The 16370-nt window shown below is 35.7% G+C and overlaps 1 protein-coding gene across 3 annotated transcripts in view; it reads right to left on the bottom strand.

Moving 5' to 3' along the window:
* Window positions 1–16370, bottom strand: part of FAM3C (FAM3 metabolism regulating signaling molecule C) — a 47789-nt gene that overhangs the window by 14339 nt on the left and 17080 nt on the right. For all 3 annotated transcript variants that reach the window (XM_010382307.2, XM_030932805.1, XM_010382309.2), the window contains 4 exons: window positions 15829–15933; window positions 9027–9056; window positions 8215–8338; window positions 1108–1166 (listed from right to left, as the gene is read on the bottom strand). In XM_010382307.2, the coding sequence (XP_010380609.1) occupies window positions 1108–1166; window positions 8215–8338; window positions 9027–9056; window positions 15829–15933 (318 nt within the window). The remainder of the gene's footprint in view (window positions 1–1107; window positions 1167–8214; window positions 8339–9026; window positions 9057–15828; window positions 15934–16370) is intronic.

Genomic DNA, 16370 nt, shown 5'->3' with positions numbered 1-16370 from the left:
ATACACTGTAAACCAATAATCTTATCCAATGATTGATGTGAATTCACTAGCAGAGAAGGAATTACTTTGAGAACAACTTAAAATCTGAATCATACGCACCTGAAATATTTTTTAAAGAGTAATTTTTTAATACAACTTTCTCATTAATCTTTTAAGCCAAAGGATAAATAGAAGTTCATTACTGACTGTGGACCATTCCAATTCAGTTAGCTATATTTCATCCTTGTTTCCATATTCTGTTATTTTAAAATTACTCAAAAGTAAACCTTTTACAGAGAAGAAGTATCTCCTTGAATCAGATGCCATTTTCTACTTTAAATCAGTTTTTACAATAAAATTTACATTAACTTGCTCTATAAAATGTATTTTTTGCTATTGATGAAATAGACAAATAGATGCTGAACCTTCTACCTAAGGAAATGAAGAAAGTAGAAACACAAAAATTTACCTCTTGTTGTGAAAGTAGTAAAACGTATTTTTCTACACTATGAAACTACAGTGGTTTCTAACCATCCTATATATCTTATAACCATCCTACACAGCTTTATGGAATACTTATTGTACCAGAACAGAGAGGATCCATATGCAGTTAGGCTTTACTTTACGGTTTCAGGTTTTCAGATCTGATTTTGAAGGAAAATTTGAGATGTTCAGGATTCAATGAACTTATTCATACTAATTAAGCTATCAGAAGAACGTGGCCGATAATGAAAAACTACAATAAATTCTTATTCTTTGTTCCTTCGCCTACACCATTTAATAGTCCACTATCCTTTGTCATTTTACACACCTTTAATCCTGTCAACCTATCTTCCTATTATGTTAGGATTGCAAAATTCGAAGCAAGATTTTATCAATGTGATGTTAGATGGCTTGTTTTCTGACAATCTCACGGGAAGTTCTTGCATAGCAAGTTAGGATACTTTCAAGAAACACACTATAAATTCTTAGACACCAAGTCTCCACCTATAGATTTTTTGTGGGGCAGGGATGGGAGAGAGGGCTTTATTATCAAGAGCAGCACTTTCTAACCTGATCCTCTGATAGTGCATTTTACTTCGGGACAGAAAAATGATTACATCCATAAGCTAAAATAATTGTTCTTACCGTTTGCCAAGGCAACATTGATCCCTCTTCCAACATTATTCTTAACACCACTCATTAAACTGAAGGGGGAGAAATTGAAATAAATTTAGAATTAAATATTGTACAATAACATATCAGAAAAATAAAGTCTTGCAAAAAAGATTAGTAATATTATACACATTTTCAATTGTTCAGTGCTGCAGAGGAAACTAAAAAGATCTCTACTAAGTCAGAGAAGACAGTCTAATACTGAATAATTTTAAAGCAATGTCCTTAAATAGTATTTCACAAATAGAAACATATATTAAAAAATATTAGGCCTGAAATAACAGACCATTTTTGTGCTGCACTGCTTCAGATTATTCTTAAAACATGCACATTAAGCATATGTTCTGCCCCATTCTTCAGGTATCAAACAAAAGATAATCTCCTTTCTGCTCTCTTCAACACCAGCGTGACATGAAACAGAAGTAAGATACTACCCCCATCTTTTAAAATCTAAAAGCTAACAGAGTGAGGGAGCACTCTTTCCTGAATGTTTTACCTAATTGTGAACATTCTCCTAGTGATTATCACCATAAAGTTCCTCCACACTAAGAAGAAATATTGCACTCATGAAATTACTGCATTGAATTGACAGTCACTTACATGGTGACTACCTGAGATAATTGACTTCCACGGGCAGCTCTGACCACTAGATAAAGACAATGACACTGTAAAATGTAAGGTACCAGTGACACATTTGCTGGTTATCAGTTCAGTTTGTTCAATTGCTCAAATCAGAGTTATTAAACTAAAATTCTGAGTTCTTTTAACTCAAAACTTCAAGGTAATAGTAATACTCCCAGTGGTGTGCTGTTAAATATTTAACAACTGGTCTGTGTTTAGGAGAGAGAGGCAATATGCAAAATGTGACAACACGTGCACACACATGTCCATATATTGACAGAATCATATACACACATAGGCACATAATTTATTATAAACTACTGATATGAAGGATGTCTAGTGCACAATTTCATAAATAAAATCTACAGTGTACTTTATTATAAATCTCAGTCAATTGATTCTCACAGAATGTTTTAGTTGATTTTTCAGACAACTCACATCAGCAGCTAAATTATGGTTGCAATTGATGAATGAGCTCAGTTCTAACAAATGTTGGATCTGTGCTAATGAGTAAGATAAAATAAAGAAAAACAAATAATGAAGATTCATGTTAAAATTCCACTTGCCTGTCAATGATGACTGAATCAGATAATAAGTTTTCAAATACTGGAAGACTACTTCCTATATTTTTGGTGCTATCCACCATATAACAGATATAGATATGACATATTTTCCAATTTAATCTGCATAATATTTTCTCCCTCACTTGAAGACTTGAAGTCTAGAACTTGAGTCTGCAAACTTTTTCTGTAAAGAGAGAAAGCACTAAAGAAGCTATACGGAGATACACTCAAAAACACTATAAATAAATCAAAAGAAACACTTTTTTAAATGTTCATGTAACTCGCAGGAAGGCAGGAAAAAGAGAAAATAAAAACAAATAATAAAATAGTAGACTTAAACCCTCATATATTATTCATTATTATAAATGAAAATAGTTTCAACATACCAAATAAAGACAGAAATTTGGCACAGTGAATTAAAACAGGAACCAACTACACACTGTCTACAAGAAACTCACTTTAAATATAATGATATAGGCAGTAGAAAGTAAAAGAGTAGAAAGAGACATATCATGCAAACATTAATCAAAAGAGAAATTACAACTCAATTATAAAGAAACAACCCAATTTATCAATGGGCAAAGGGTTTGAATAGACATTTCTCCACAGAAGACATACAAATGGCCAATAAGCACACAAAAAGACGCTAGACATCACTAATCATCAGGGAAATGCAAATGAGATTTCACTTCACACCTACTAGGCTGGCTATAATCAGTAAGTCAGATAATAACAAGTGTTGGCAAGGATGTGGAGAAATTGGAACCCTCATACACTGCTGGTGGAAATGCAAACAGATGCAGCCACTTTGGGAAACAATCTGGCAGTTCCTCAAATAATTAAACAGAGTTACCATCTGAAACAAAATCCACTCCCTGGGAGCATAAAGAAATAAAAACATATGTCCACATAAAATGTGTACATAAATATTTCTGTAAATGTTATTCATTATAGTTAAAAAGTGGAAACAACTCAAATGTCTACCAGCTAATGAATGGGTAAACAAAATGTGGTATATCCATATAATGGAATATCGTTCAGATATAAAGGAATGAAGTTCTGATACATGATATAACATGGAGGAAGACTGAAAACATTATGCTAAGAAGCCAATCACAAAAGACCAAATATTATATACCACTTATATGAACTGTCCAAAATAGGCAAATCTATAAAGACAGAAAGTAAACTAATGGTTAACTTAGGGTTTGAGGGTGGAGAAGTGGGGCAGGACAAGAAAGGCATAGAAGGGTATTAGCTAAGGGGTATGGAGTTTCTTTCAGAGGTATAAAAATGTTCTAAAATTGACTGTGGCAGAGATTGCATATATCTGTGAATATACAAAGCCACTGAGTGTATAATATAAATGAGTGAAATGGACGGCATGTGAATTGTATCTCAAAGCTGTTTAAAAGTACTAGTTTGGAACACATACATTGAAAAAGTTCTATGCTTCATTACTTAACTATTGGCTCAGCTGTACCAAAGAGAAGTTTCAAAATGCATTGTTCTGTTTCCTTCAGAAATACATTCAATAAGTAAACTCTATCATTAAGAAGTAACTGCTGCGATTAACAGGTTAAGTGCCAGAGTGACTTTTCCAAGTAAGGATCATCAGTATGATGTTGCATTTTACAGACTGAAATCTACCATAAAGCAAAGAAATAAAGGTAACAAAGAAGCACAATGACATAGGCTTCCCACAAGAGGGCAGCAGCTTATCAATTTTTAAAAACTGAAATTCAAACAAAATCTCTAACAAACAAAAAACCCACTGAGATTTAAAATGTATAAAGGTTAGTCACCCTTACTAACACAAGTTGAGATATTTTCTTTTATCCTTCATGAATATAAGGTGCCCCTCCCCCCATCTCCAGGCAAAATTCTAAAGGAAATGATTACATCATCTGTAGAAATAATTTGTATCTTCAAGTATAGTTTTGTTTCAAATAGCTACTCCATGTTGTAGTTACTATCTCTTAAGATGGTGAGTTTAAAGCAGGGCTTGGCAAACTGTAGCTCATGAGCCAAATCCCGCCAACTGTTTTTTTTTATTTGTTTTGTTTTACTACTCATGAGCTTAGAACAGTTTTTACATTTTTCAGTGGTTACATTTTAAATGATTATATAAGTACCTATATAATAATCTTGATTTTACCTCTTTGCCCTCATAGCCAAAAACATTGATCCCTTGTTAAGAAAAAAAAATTCCCTCAAAATAATCTCATATTCTTGCAGCAAACATTACCATTAAAATAAAAAGTAATGAATTATTCCTAACATCAAATTCATACAAATTGAAATCAAATGAATATATGCCTTAGATGAAAATTATAATTGGAACATAAGTCAGTTCTACGGGTGCTCTAACGAGAAAGAAAAAACCTGTATCCCAGCACTCTGGGAGGTGGACGTGGGAAGACTGCTTGAACCCAAGAGTTCAAGACAAGCTTGGGCTACACAATGGGACCCCGTTTCCACAAAAATGGAAAAATTAGCTGCGTGTGGTGGTGTGCACCTTAGTCCTGGCTACTCAGAAGAAGGTGGAGGTGGGAAGATCGCTTGAGTCCAGGCATTCAAAGTTGCAGTGACCTAAGATTGCGTCACTGTACTCCAGCCTGGGCAATAGAATGAGACCCTGTCTCTAGGTAAAAAAGAAAAGAAAAAAGAAAAAAAGTAAAGTAAAAAAAAAAGCTGTAATTACTGTTTCTCCTGACACCTTAGGTTCACACCTGCGATTTTCTATTTCTAACTAATGAGACATTTAAAACACATCTTAATCTCCATAATATATTTTGACTTAATCTACTTATGACCACCATCCTAATCATAATTATCATCTGTCTGTATCAGAGTTTCTCAAACCCGGCCTCTTATTTTAGGAGCCTGATAATTCTTGTGGACCAGCTGACCTCTGCACTGAAAGATGTTTAACAGCATCTCTGGCCTCTACAAGGAGTACTTCCAAAGCTATGACAACCCAAAGTTACAATGTCCCCTGGAGAACAAAACTGTCCCCATTGAGATACAAGAATAGCAGTCTCCAAAATGAGTTACATGTACTCAGAGCAGGTGCTCTGAAAATATTAAATTATCTGCTTACGTTATTTTTATTATCTACTTATATATTTTAGTGAATGTATAAGCAATAAGTCTGTTAGCAATAGGGAGGCAGTATCAAAGAGCTGTGGCAGTAACTGACAATGGCCTTCCAACTGTCCTCTCTATTCCACTTCCTTAATTATTTTACACAGCAGCCAGATAACTTTTCTCAACATAAATAAAATCAAGACATGCCAGAGTTTGAAATCCTTCCACAAGCTCTCAATGCACTCAGAAAAAAAGTCTCAACCCTTTACCTGCATGGCCTACAAGTTCCTATGCAGCCTGGCCCTAATCCACTTCTCTCTAGAGCTGCCCAATCTTAGGGCCTTCGAGCAGGCTCTTTCCTCCTGTCTAGGATGGTCTTCCTTTCTATCCCTCAGATCTCAGAATACACATCAGTGTCTTAGAAACTGTTCCATAACCCTCGACCAAAGGTGGACACCTCTTTCCATCCACACTTGCCGGTACTCATCGCACCCTGCCGCCCTACAGGGCTGGAGTCACAATTTGTTTGTCTCAAAAAAAAAAAAAAAGGTCTCACTCTGTGGCCCAGGCTGGAGTGCAGTGGTGCGATATCGGCTTACTGCAACCTCCACCTCCCGGGTTCAAGCGATTCTTGTGCCTCAGCCTCCCGAGTAGCTAGGATTACAGGCATGTGCCACCATGCCTGGCTAATTTTTGTATTTTAGTAGAGATGGGGTTTCACCATGTTGGCCAGGCTGCTCTCAAACTCCTGACCTCAGGTGATCCACTTGCTTCAGCCTCCCAAAGTGCTGGGATTACAGGCATGAGCCACCGCAACTGGCCTGGTGTCACAATTTATAAGTGCATATTTTTTTAAACATTTGTTACCCCTACTAAACTGTAAGTTCCATAACAGGAGGGATTATGCTCAAAAATACTTGCTGAACAGGTGAATAAATGACTCTCAAAAAACTTAAGACTCTTTCTTTGGACTTTAACCTGAGGCTTGGGTATAAAATCCCACCAAATATTTAATCTCTCAAGGTAATGGCAGAAAGGTTCCTGAAATGAGGATGGATAGGTGGCCTGCCTCATTTAATGGTTAAAGAAACTGAAACACATATGCTATATGACATGCCCACCATGCTAGAAGCAAATTCTCTGGCTCTAAGCCCAGTATGTATTTTACCAAGCTCCACTGTCTACACAGTGTTCTCTTTTCAACCTTAGATCTTTAGCTGTTCAACTTTAGGTTGAGCGATAGAGAACAGTTTCTAAGACAGTGAAGTGTACTCTGAGAACCAAAGGACAAGAAGGAAGACAGCCAGGCGAAGAGTGAGGAAAGATCATCCTAGACAGAAAAGCATGCTCCAAGGTCCCAAGATCAAGAAGATCTGGAGAGAAGTGAGTAAGGGTCAGGACACATAGGAACTTGTAGGCCTTGTGGGTAAACAGTTGAGCTTTTTTTCTGAGTGTATTTTGTTGTTTACGGTTTTAATCTGTGAATTAAAAACCTGCTAGTAAAAATAGTCTGATCTCTTCTTCTCTGAACTAAAATTTACATGCATCAAGGGGGCAGAATAGATGTCCAAGGTCATCTATGGGTTAGGTATTCTAAAAGAACTTTGTTTCTGTTATTTAGAATCAAATTTGGGGTCTATTTAACCAAACAAGATAAAAAGTGGAAATGAGAATGTTTTCAAAAACCTACAAACTTCTCAAATGCAAGTGCCTTATTACATGTCAGTAAAACAGGACTATTCTAATGAGAAATCAGAAGACATATGGATTAACAATAAATCATCATTAGAATACGGGAAAATAAAGGAAATCAGTACAGACCTTAAAGATCATCTAGCTCAAGCCCTTAATTTTACAAGAAAACTGTTGTCCCATGAGGCTCAATAAACTTCTTACAGCTAACTACCTGCAAAGGAGGCTAGGATAAAAATTTAAGAGCTTCTATATTAAAAGAAGAGGCACATAAACAGCCAGGAAAAGCTGCCTATGTCTCCTCTCTGCTATAAAATTATCTCTTTATTCTATATAATTAGTGACAAATTTATTATTTTATATTAAGTTTAAACAAGCTCCCATGTCTACTTTTCTAGGCAATAGCATATTAAAAGCAACTAACTAAAAGTAGGGTTTGCAATTTCAGCAGCAGGAACTTGCAAGCAACAGTTGACACTGAGGTAGGATACTAAAAATCCTAAAAACCATACTTTAGAAAGCATTTCAACATAGGAAACCATTCAGCTTAGAGGCAAGCAGTTTGTACTGCAATGGAACTGAGGTTATTTCACACTTCAACAAGCAGCACTCAAATATTTTAAATGAAAGATGTTGGTTTATAAGAGAATGCATTCATTATCCAGGCCAATGTTGCAAACAGGATTTTTGCCATGATGAAAATGCTCTCTCTGCTGTTCCATTTGGTGACCATGAGCCACGTGTGGCCACTGAACACCTGAAATGTGGTGATGGATATCAAGGAACTGAACTTTTTAGTTAAGTGAATTAACTTTCTTCCTAATATTTAAGGATCAAAATTAAATAGCCACCTGTGTTTTGTTGCTAGTAAATGGAACAGTGCAGATCTAGAGAATTCACTCAGAGGAAATCTCTTATCTCTATCAAGCCAAATAAGTGTTATTAAAATTTAAGAACTTTAAGGCCCCTTGAATTCATGAGAAAAAAACTGTATAATAAAAACTGAAATCACTTTCCATTAATAAAGTATGCCTAATACATTTTCAAAATATCCATTAAACTCAGGCTGTAATTTAATAGCACACCTTAGAGTCTCAAGTTACCAAATACTTACACATTATCTTCCAGGCAGATTTTGGGTCCCACCACGTTGGCTGCTCCACTTGCCATTTTAAAAGCAAAATGTTTCTCAGGGCAAGCTTTTGAGATCCCACACTTATATCTGGGAGGCTTTGTAGCTTTGGGGGAGAAAATATGATTTCTTTTTCAAGAAAACAAATTAATAGACTTTCCCACACTTTATTTCAAATCTCAAACCACAAAGGGCATTATGTAAAACATCAAAATACACATATATTAAATTACAAGCTAATTTTTTCCCCTGAGGGTTTCAAAGAACCTCCAATTTTTTTTTAAAAAAACAGCAACAAAAAAGCCCACAACAGACACCAGAACTTCCTAGGAAACAAACTAATAATGGGCGTAAATGGGTCAAGTAATACAAACTTCATTAGGGTAAATATATTTTATCTAACTATGAGTTCATTTTTAAATTTCAGGATGTGGGAGGTTCTGAATGTTACTTTGCACTTCTAGTCCATATACGCACAAAAAATCGTCACCTCCAGGATCATTACAAAAAGCCTAATGTTCCATTGACTACCTGCCCATGTACAGTATTGTCTCTTACTCCTTCTCACACCAATTTCTGTACTTATAATAATGGAGCTGAAAAACACAAAATATCCATCATGAATAATTACCCAAAATATTTGGGCTGTCCAATCAAACAGCATCCTTGTAACTTTAAAAAGCAATTTCTAAATCAGTTTTTCCTCACACTGAAATACTGACACTTTGAATATAAGCTCTCATATGCCTAAGGCAGAATAAATCATACATAAAAAATTGAGATGAAATACTTACAACGTGCAGCTGTGTCCAACGCTGATCTTGCTGGAAAAAAAAAAATTACTTTTGTTAGAAGGAATTAGCCTACTGGCAAGTATCGACTTTTAAAATATATTTAGGCCCACAAAAATAAGTGTTCAAATAATCATTCAGTATATAATAAAACATGAATATCACTTCTTAAGAAAAAGTGAGAAAGTAACTTCACCCTGTACATTCATTATAAACTATGAAATAATTATGGAGGGTAGTATTTTATTACTGATAAAACATTGTATTTTTCCCTTTCCATTTTGTTTTGAACTTTATTTACTATAAGTTTAAATTTCAATCAGGAAGTTACTCTACAAACTTACCTTTCAATGTTTATGAACATAAATTTGATGAATATGATGGTGTTTAAAAGTTGTTGCTGCTGTATGGTGTTGTGAAGATATGCAAAAGCCCCAGAGAATATACATGAACCTATCTTAGTGGTGAGGTCAGGAGATTGCGAGGGCCAGGGAGGGGGATGAGGAAGGTCACTACTAAAAGATTTATAATTTATCAGCTCAAGGAAACCATGAGATCAAATCTTAACTTGAATGTAGTAGTTCTTAACCTGACCATCTATCATAATTATAGTTAGGGCTTCTTAAAAGCACTAACATCTGATCCCAGCCCAAGAGATTATAACTCAGATCATCAAAGTACTGTGGACAGCCATTTCCTGATTTGACTAATAAGTATGCAGTGTGATAAATCTTAACCAGCTGTCTTGCTATAAATAGTCACACAGTTTTAGTTCTGTACTATTTTAGATAATTGTGAATTTCCTGTAGGTCCAATACTCAAACTGGTAAGCTGAAAGTTAAAAGACTGTATTGAAATGTTTAAAAAGAGGAAAATGACCAAGTAAATAAAAGTTCATTAACTCAATAGAACACTCAGTAGAATATTATGCACCATTAAAGTCATAAAGGTAATATAACACTGAAAAAGCTTAACGCCCAGAACAAAGCAGAAAACAAACCTTGTCTACACTCAGTTTGGGGGAAAAAAAACTTTACTGGGATATAATTTCGGGAAAATCAGTTTTTTAATCATCAGGCTTTTAAGTAAATAACATCACCTCCATTTAATTTGTCTAAGAGTAAAGAGAGTACATGCTTTAAGGTGAAGAAACTCCTGTGAAAGACTTCTTTCCAGAAGAAAGCTCATTTTTATCCAATACACATCAAAATCAAAAGCCCTGTACTAAGTCTGTAATTCTGAAAATATTAGCATCCGGTGGCCAAACAAGTATATTAATTTTCATAAACAGTTGTCCAAGTATAGAATACGAGCACAACATATAAACACCAAAATCCCTCTTCTCCTACAATTTTTTCCCCTCAAACTACACTGATAGCTTTAATCCTTAATTTCTTTCTGCATATACATTTAACTGCAAGGAAATATAATAAACATTTGTTATTGCATTTCATCAATGAATGTCTTTCAGTAAGTCAGGCTAATGAATCAGAACTATTTTGTACTTTAGTTTTTAATAATGTCTCAAGTAATTTATGTATACACTATATATCAATGGTTTAAATCTGAAAAGGTGAAAATAAATAAATTCAATAGAACATTAAGTACTTATGGCCAGGCACGGTGGCTCACGCCTGTAATCCCAGCACTTTGGGAGGCCAAGGTAGGCGGATCATGAGCTCAGGCGATCGAGACCATCCTGGCTAACACAGTGAAACCCAGTCTCTACTAAAAATACAAAAACAAATTAGCCGGGCGTGGTGGCGCGTGCCCGCAGTCCCAGCTACCCAGGAGGCTGAGGCAGGAGAATGGCATGAACCCGGGAGGAGAAGCTTGCAGTGAGCAGAGATTGCACCACTGCACTCCAGCCTGGGCAACAGAGCGAGTGAGACTCCATCTCAAAAAAAAAAAAAAAAAGAAAGAAAGAAAAAAAAAAAAAGAACATTAAGTACTTATTGCAGCAATATAGACAAAAATAATTTAGAATGTATTCAGTTCATTTACTAGCTAAGTATTCATACTGAAAACAAACACTACATTAACCCACAATCTGAATAAGATTGGTGAATTGTATCCGTGTTGATGTCCTGATTGTGACAGTATATTACCGTTTTGTAAGATATTACCAATGGGAGAAAATGAGTAAACGGTATGCACCATCTCTCTGTATATTCAAATGGATTTGTAAAAGATAATACAATTATCTTAAAATAAAATTTCACAAAAAATTGCTTTTAAAATTCATAATTGACACTGGTAATTTCAACTACTAATTGTGGGAAAAACTGTCATTCTTCCTTTCTACAAATGTGTTTTATTTTTCTAAAATAATATATACAATAAACATAAATCTACATAATTTATAGAAACTGTCAAGTAAGTTAAAAAATGGAAAACTAATCACCAAAAGAACTGTTTTTAATCTTATGGGTCCTTAAGATAATGATTATAGCAAGAATCCTCTTACTGGATTAAACATGTTACCCTTTCATATACTAAGATGCTACACAAATGACACAGATAACCATATATCCATCTTCCCTAAGATAGTCTGAAATGAGAATTAAAATAAAACCACACAGTTAAATTTTGGCCAATTCAATAGATTGGCAACCAGTAAGGTTACAAAGTACTACACTTCAGTTTTGAAATGAAAATAACCATCTGCCCTAATAATGTCTAAATCAAATAGTTAAAATGCACACAAAAACACCTGCAGGTTCTCAACATCAGGAAAAATCAAAAAATAAAAAGTAGGAGATTAAAGTAGCTCAACGTCTGTTCATAGGTGACTACCAGTGATTTTCCAACTAATACAGCTTTATGTGAATCCCACTTTGGAAATATTCCTTTCCATGTAGAAATCCTAATTCTCTGTTACCTACATTTATTTTCACTCAATCAGCATTTACAATCTGCAGCACCCAGTGCTAGATGCTGGGTGAAGCACCAAAAGATCACCTTTAAGACTCACTCTTGGGTGAAGGGAGACAGACACAGGAAAGAGAGGAAAAAAAGAAAAAAAAAATTACATAATGCAAGGCAGATTAAAATTAGTGCCAAACTGAAATATAAGTACTATGTGATTAGAAAAAATGTTCAGAAAAAAGGAGCAATATATTCTTAAAGAGGGAGGTTCAAACACAATTTATTCCAAAGAAGGGGAATTTATACAAAGTTCTAAAAAATGAGGAAGATATGCAGGGTGAGGAACCAGGACGAGCAAAGGCCAGGGTAGAAAGGACAGGAGGGGATCTGAAGCTGTATGCAGACTGGCACAACAGTGTGACCCATGCAGGAAGGAGGGGTGAAGAACAGCTGAGAAAGGCAGGCTGGGGGATTTGGGTGCCACCCTAAGTAAGGAGTTTGGACTTTTAAGATTGCTGAGTTTTAAGAAAATGGCTCTGAAAGTGGCGAGATAGGCAGATATCAGAGATGAGAAAAGACATAGGAACATCACTATGATGTTCATAAAAACAGTGCAGATTAGAGATGAAGATCCAAATGGGGCCAAAGATGGGGGACAAAGGATGAGGACAGACACGACTGGTATCACCAGGAGAGGAACCACCAGCTGCATGTGCACAGTGACTATACCACACTGTAGCTTCACCCAGCCTTCTCTTCAATCTTCTAAAAACAGTGGGTCTTTTCCCATGTAACTTCTATTTGTTCCAATGGTCCCACTGCCTCCCTTCTCCCAAACATCCTCCTTTTCTTGCTGGTTCAGTCTCTTGGCGTTCATTTGTCCTTCACTGAACTTTCATCCAAGGCCTATAGACAAGTGAAAGCCTATTACTCTAAAAAAGAAAAATACGTGCAACTTGCTTTTGAGTCAAACTACCATCTCATAAGCTTCTTCTCTTACCATCAACATGTCTTAGAAGAATTAACTATCCACACTGCTTCCAAAGCCACATGGAACAAGTCCTCTGTGCCTTCGATATGGTTTCCACCCCATCATTCAACTGAAACCAGATGTGCTCTCAAAGGCCACCAGGCTGGCCACTACGTAGTAATACAAGTACACAGACCAGAACAAGTAAAGTAATATCTCACTATACTTTGCAATAACTACTTTCATGCTGGAACCTAGATGTTTCATTTTAGGATGTGTGCTGAAAAATAAACAAGTTTAGGAGGAAAATAACCAGTTTATCAAGAGAAATGGCTGAAAGGGAGGATTCCATTACTGGAAAGGATGAAAACTTGTAAAGGAAGGTCTGGCGGACAATGACTACGATGTAACTGAGGGATCACCGATGAAGAAGGGGCTCTAGCAGGCAGAGACAAGATCAGTGAACTGAAATTACTTGGGAGTACAAAAGGCAGAATTCAGTGCAATACAGGTTAAGTATCCCTTACCTAAAATGCTTAGGACCAGAAGTATTTTGGATATGGGATTTTTTCAGATTTTAGAATATTTGCATTATACTTACCAGTTGAGCATCTCTAATCCGAAAATCTGAAATCTAAAATGCTCCAAAGAGAATTTTCTTTTGAGTATCATGTCAATGTTCAAAAAGTTTCAGATTCTGGAGCATTTCAGATTTTGAATTTTCTGATTAGGGATGTTCAACCTGCACAAGAAAGTACTTTTAAGGAGTCACTGTAAGAAAAGTCACCTGAAAAGGTTTATGCCAAAACTGAAGACTACATATCAGAATTGTCCAAAGCCTTGATACTCAGTATGCAATCCATGGATAGGGATCTCAACATCACGTTGGAGCTGTCAGAAATGCAAAATCTCAGGCCCCACTCCAGACACCAACTCAGAAATCTGCATTTACCAAGATTCTCTGGAGATTCTTGTGGATTTAAAGTTTGAGAAAAACTGGAATAACAGTCTTGAGATTAAATGTGAAAGGGAGTGATATGGTTTGGCTGTGTCCCTACCAAATATCATCTTGAAATGTAGTTCCCATAATCCCTATGTGTCATGGGAGGGACCTAGTGGGAGGTAATTGAATCCTGGGGGAAATTACCTCCATGCTATTCTCACAATAGTGAGTTCTCACAGGATCTGATGGTTTTATAAGGGACTTCCCCTCGTTTCACTGTGCACTTCTCCTTTCTGCCACCAAGAATAACATGTTTACTACCCTTCTGCCATGATTGTAAGTTTCCTGAGGCCACCCCAGCCCTGTAGAACTGTCAGACAATTAAACCTCTTTCCTTTATAAATAACCTAGTCTGGCGTATTTCTTCACAGCAGCATGAGAACCTAACACGGAAACGGAATTAAGTCTTGGGGACTTGCCTTTTCAAACATAAATTTATGGAAAGCAAAACTCAGTAGTCCAGAGATCTCAGTTCTTTCATTTGACTTCTGCCTACTAGATCAAAATACGGTTTCTAGGGTTTATAGTCTCACTTTTCATGCATAATTATTTAATATTATAAGCAACAATTTAGTCATAGCTTACTCAATGTAGGTACCAGGATCTATGAAGAATCTCATTGTTTCCCTAGCTTCAATAATAAAAGTCTACAAAAACAGTTTCCAGAAGAGATTCAGAATTATAGTCAGGTGCTGCCTAATGACGTTTCAGTCAACAACAGACCATATAGAGAGTGGTAGTGCCATCAGATTATAGTACTACGTTTTTACTGTACCTTTTCCAAGTTCAGATATATACTTACCATTGTGTTCAACTGCCTACAGATTTCCGTACAGTAACATGCTGTACAGGTTTGTAGCCTAGGAGGAACAGGTTATACAATGTAGCCAAGGTGTGTGGTAGTCTATAGCATCTAGATTTGTGTAAAGTATACTCCATGATGTTCTCACAATGACAAAAATCACCTAATGATGCATTTTTCAGAATGTATCCCCACATTAGGTGACACATGACTTTAATCTTATATAGCGCCTTGGTTAAATAATTGTTTTCCACTTTAATATGTCAAAATTAAATTCTATTATTCAGTCTCATAATGGTATATTTATAGAAAAGAAATGCATACTTGGCAATTATTTGAGATTCAATAAGATACTCACACACAATCATCTACAATAGCACTATGTATAACTGGTTCATCTGAAAACATTTCAAATGTTATTTTATGAACGTAAGGATTCTGTTAAAAAACTGGGTTAAGGTACCTTATAATGGTACATTTACAGTATGGCAACATTAAATGAGTGGGTTAGAAAAAAAAATGCCACAGAGGGAAAATAAGGGTAAGAAAGCACCATGGATTTCTTTCTTTTTTTTTTTTTAAGAGATGAGGTTTTACTCTGTCACCCAGGCTGGAGTGCAGTGTGGCATGATCATAGCTCACTGCAGCCTGGAACTCCTGGGCTCAAGTGATCCTCCCACCTTAGCCTCCCGAGTAGCTGGAATTACAGGTGCAAGCCACCACAGCCAGCTGCAAGATGGATTTCTATGGCTGGTATCTAAAATGCATTACTGTGACTCCTAATCATATGGTTAACTGAGGGCTAGATTTGGCTTCAAGTTTTCTAGCAACCAACTCAAAAAGGAAAACAATATAAGCCTGGAGGTATTTTATGTTTTAGAATGTGCACTTAGAATGCCATGATTAATGCCCCTAAAAATGTGTAAAATAGACTCATTACATATATATTCAAAATGTTGAATAGAAAGAAGATTCATGTTTTATACTAAATTAATTCCAAGATATCTTATTATATACTGTAAAATACTCTAACAAATCACATTTATGGATACGTAACAATTACATTTCCTTTTCTAGCACTGAGTGACTCAGTGCTGCTAACTGATAAAACTTTAGGCCACATCAAAAATAAGATTTAAGAAAGGAACAAAATAAAACTTACCAAATAGATTTCCTAAACTTGCATCCATTTTTATTTCAAATACTTGAGAAATAACATAAAATGTCAGTAAAAACACTGCCACAGCTACCACCAATTTTGCAGCACCTAAAAGGCAGAAATATTTCAGCATAACTTTGTAAGCCCACAGAAGTTTTATTCTGCATTTCTATGAAAAATGTTTATAAACTTTTTTAAGGTTAATAAATTTCTACTTTGTATCTATTAGATCCTAATTTTACATGAGATACACAAAAATTATACAAACAATTCATCAAGATAAAGAACTTTCCTGACCAAAGAATTCTCAGATTTTCTAGTTATCTAGACAAAGGACTGCTTGAACCATCTGCCTAGTTTTACATGCAAAAAAATTACCTACTAGTTGCTGACAACAAAAACGTGTCATGACTAATGGACCACCACCAAGTTTGTTGAATGGCAGATTCCTTATCCTTCACAAATATAAGGAGCAATACGATATAGGATTTTTCAAAAACAGTGGACCTTCTGGGGATGCTAAGGCCACAATGTCCACTGAGCAA

The sequence above is a fragment of the Rhinopithecus roxellana genome, chromosome 6 (genome assembly GCF_007565055.1).
Source record: "Rhinopithecus roxellana isolate Shanxi Qingling chromosome 6, ASM756505v1, whole genome shotgun sequence".
NCBI classification, from domain to species: Eukaryota; Metazoa; Chordata; class Mammalia; order Primates; family Cercopithecidae; genus Rhinopithecus; species Rhinopithecus roxellana.
Note: the sequence above shows the minus strand (reverse complement) of the source record. Positions and strands in the feature narration are given on the sequence as shown.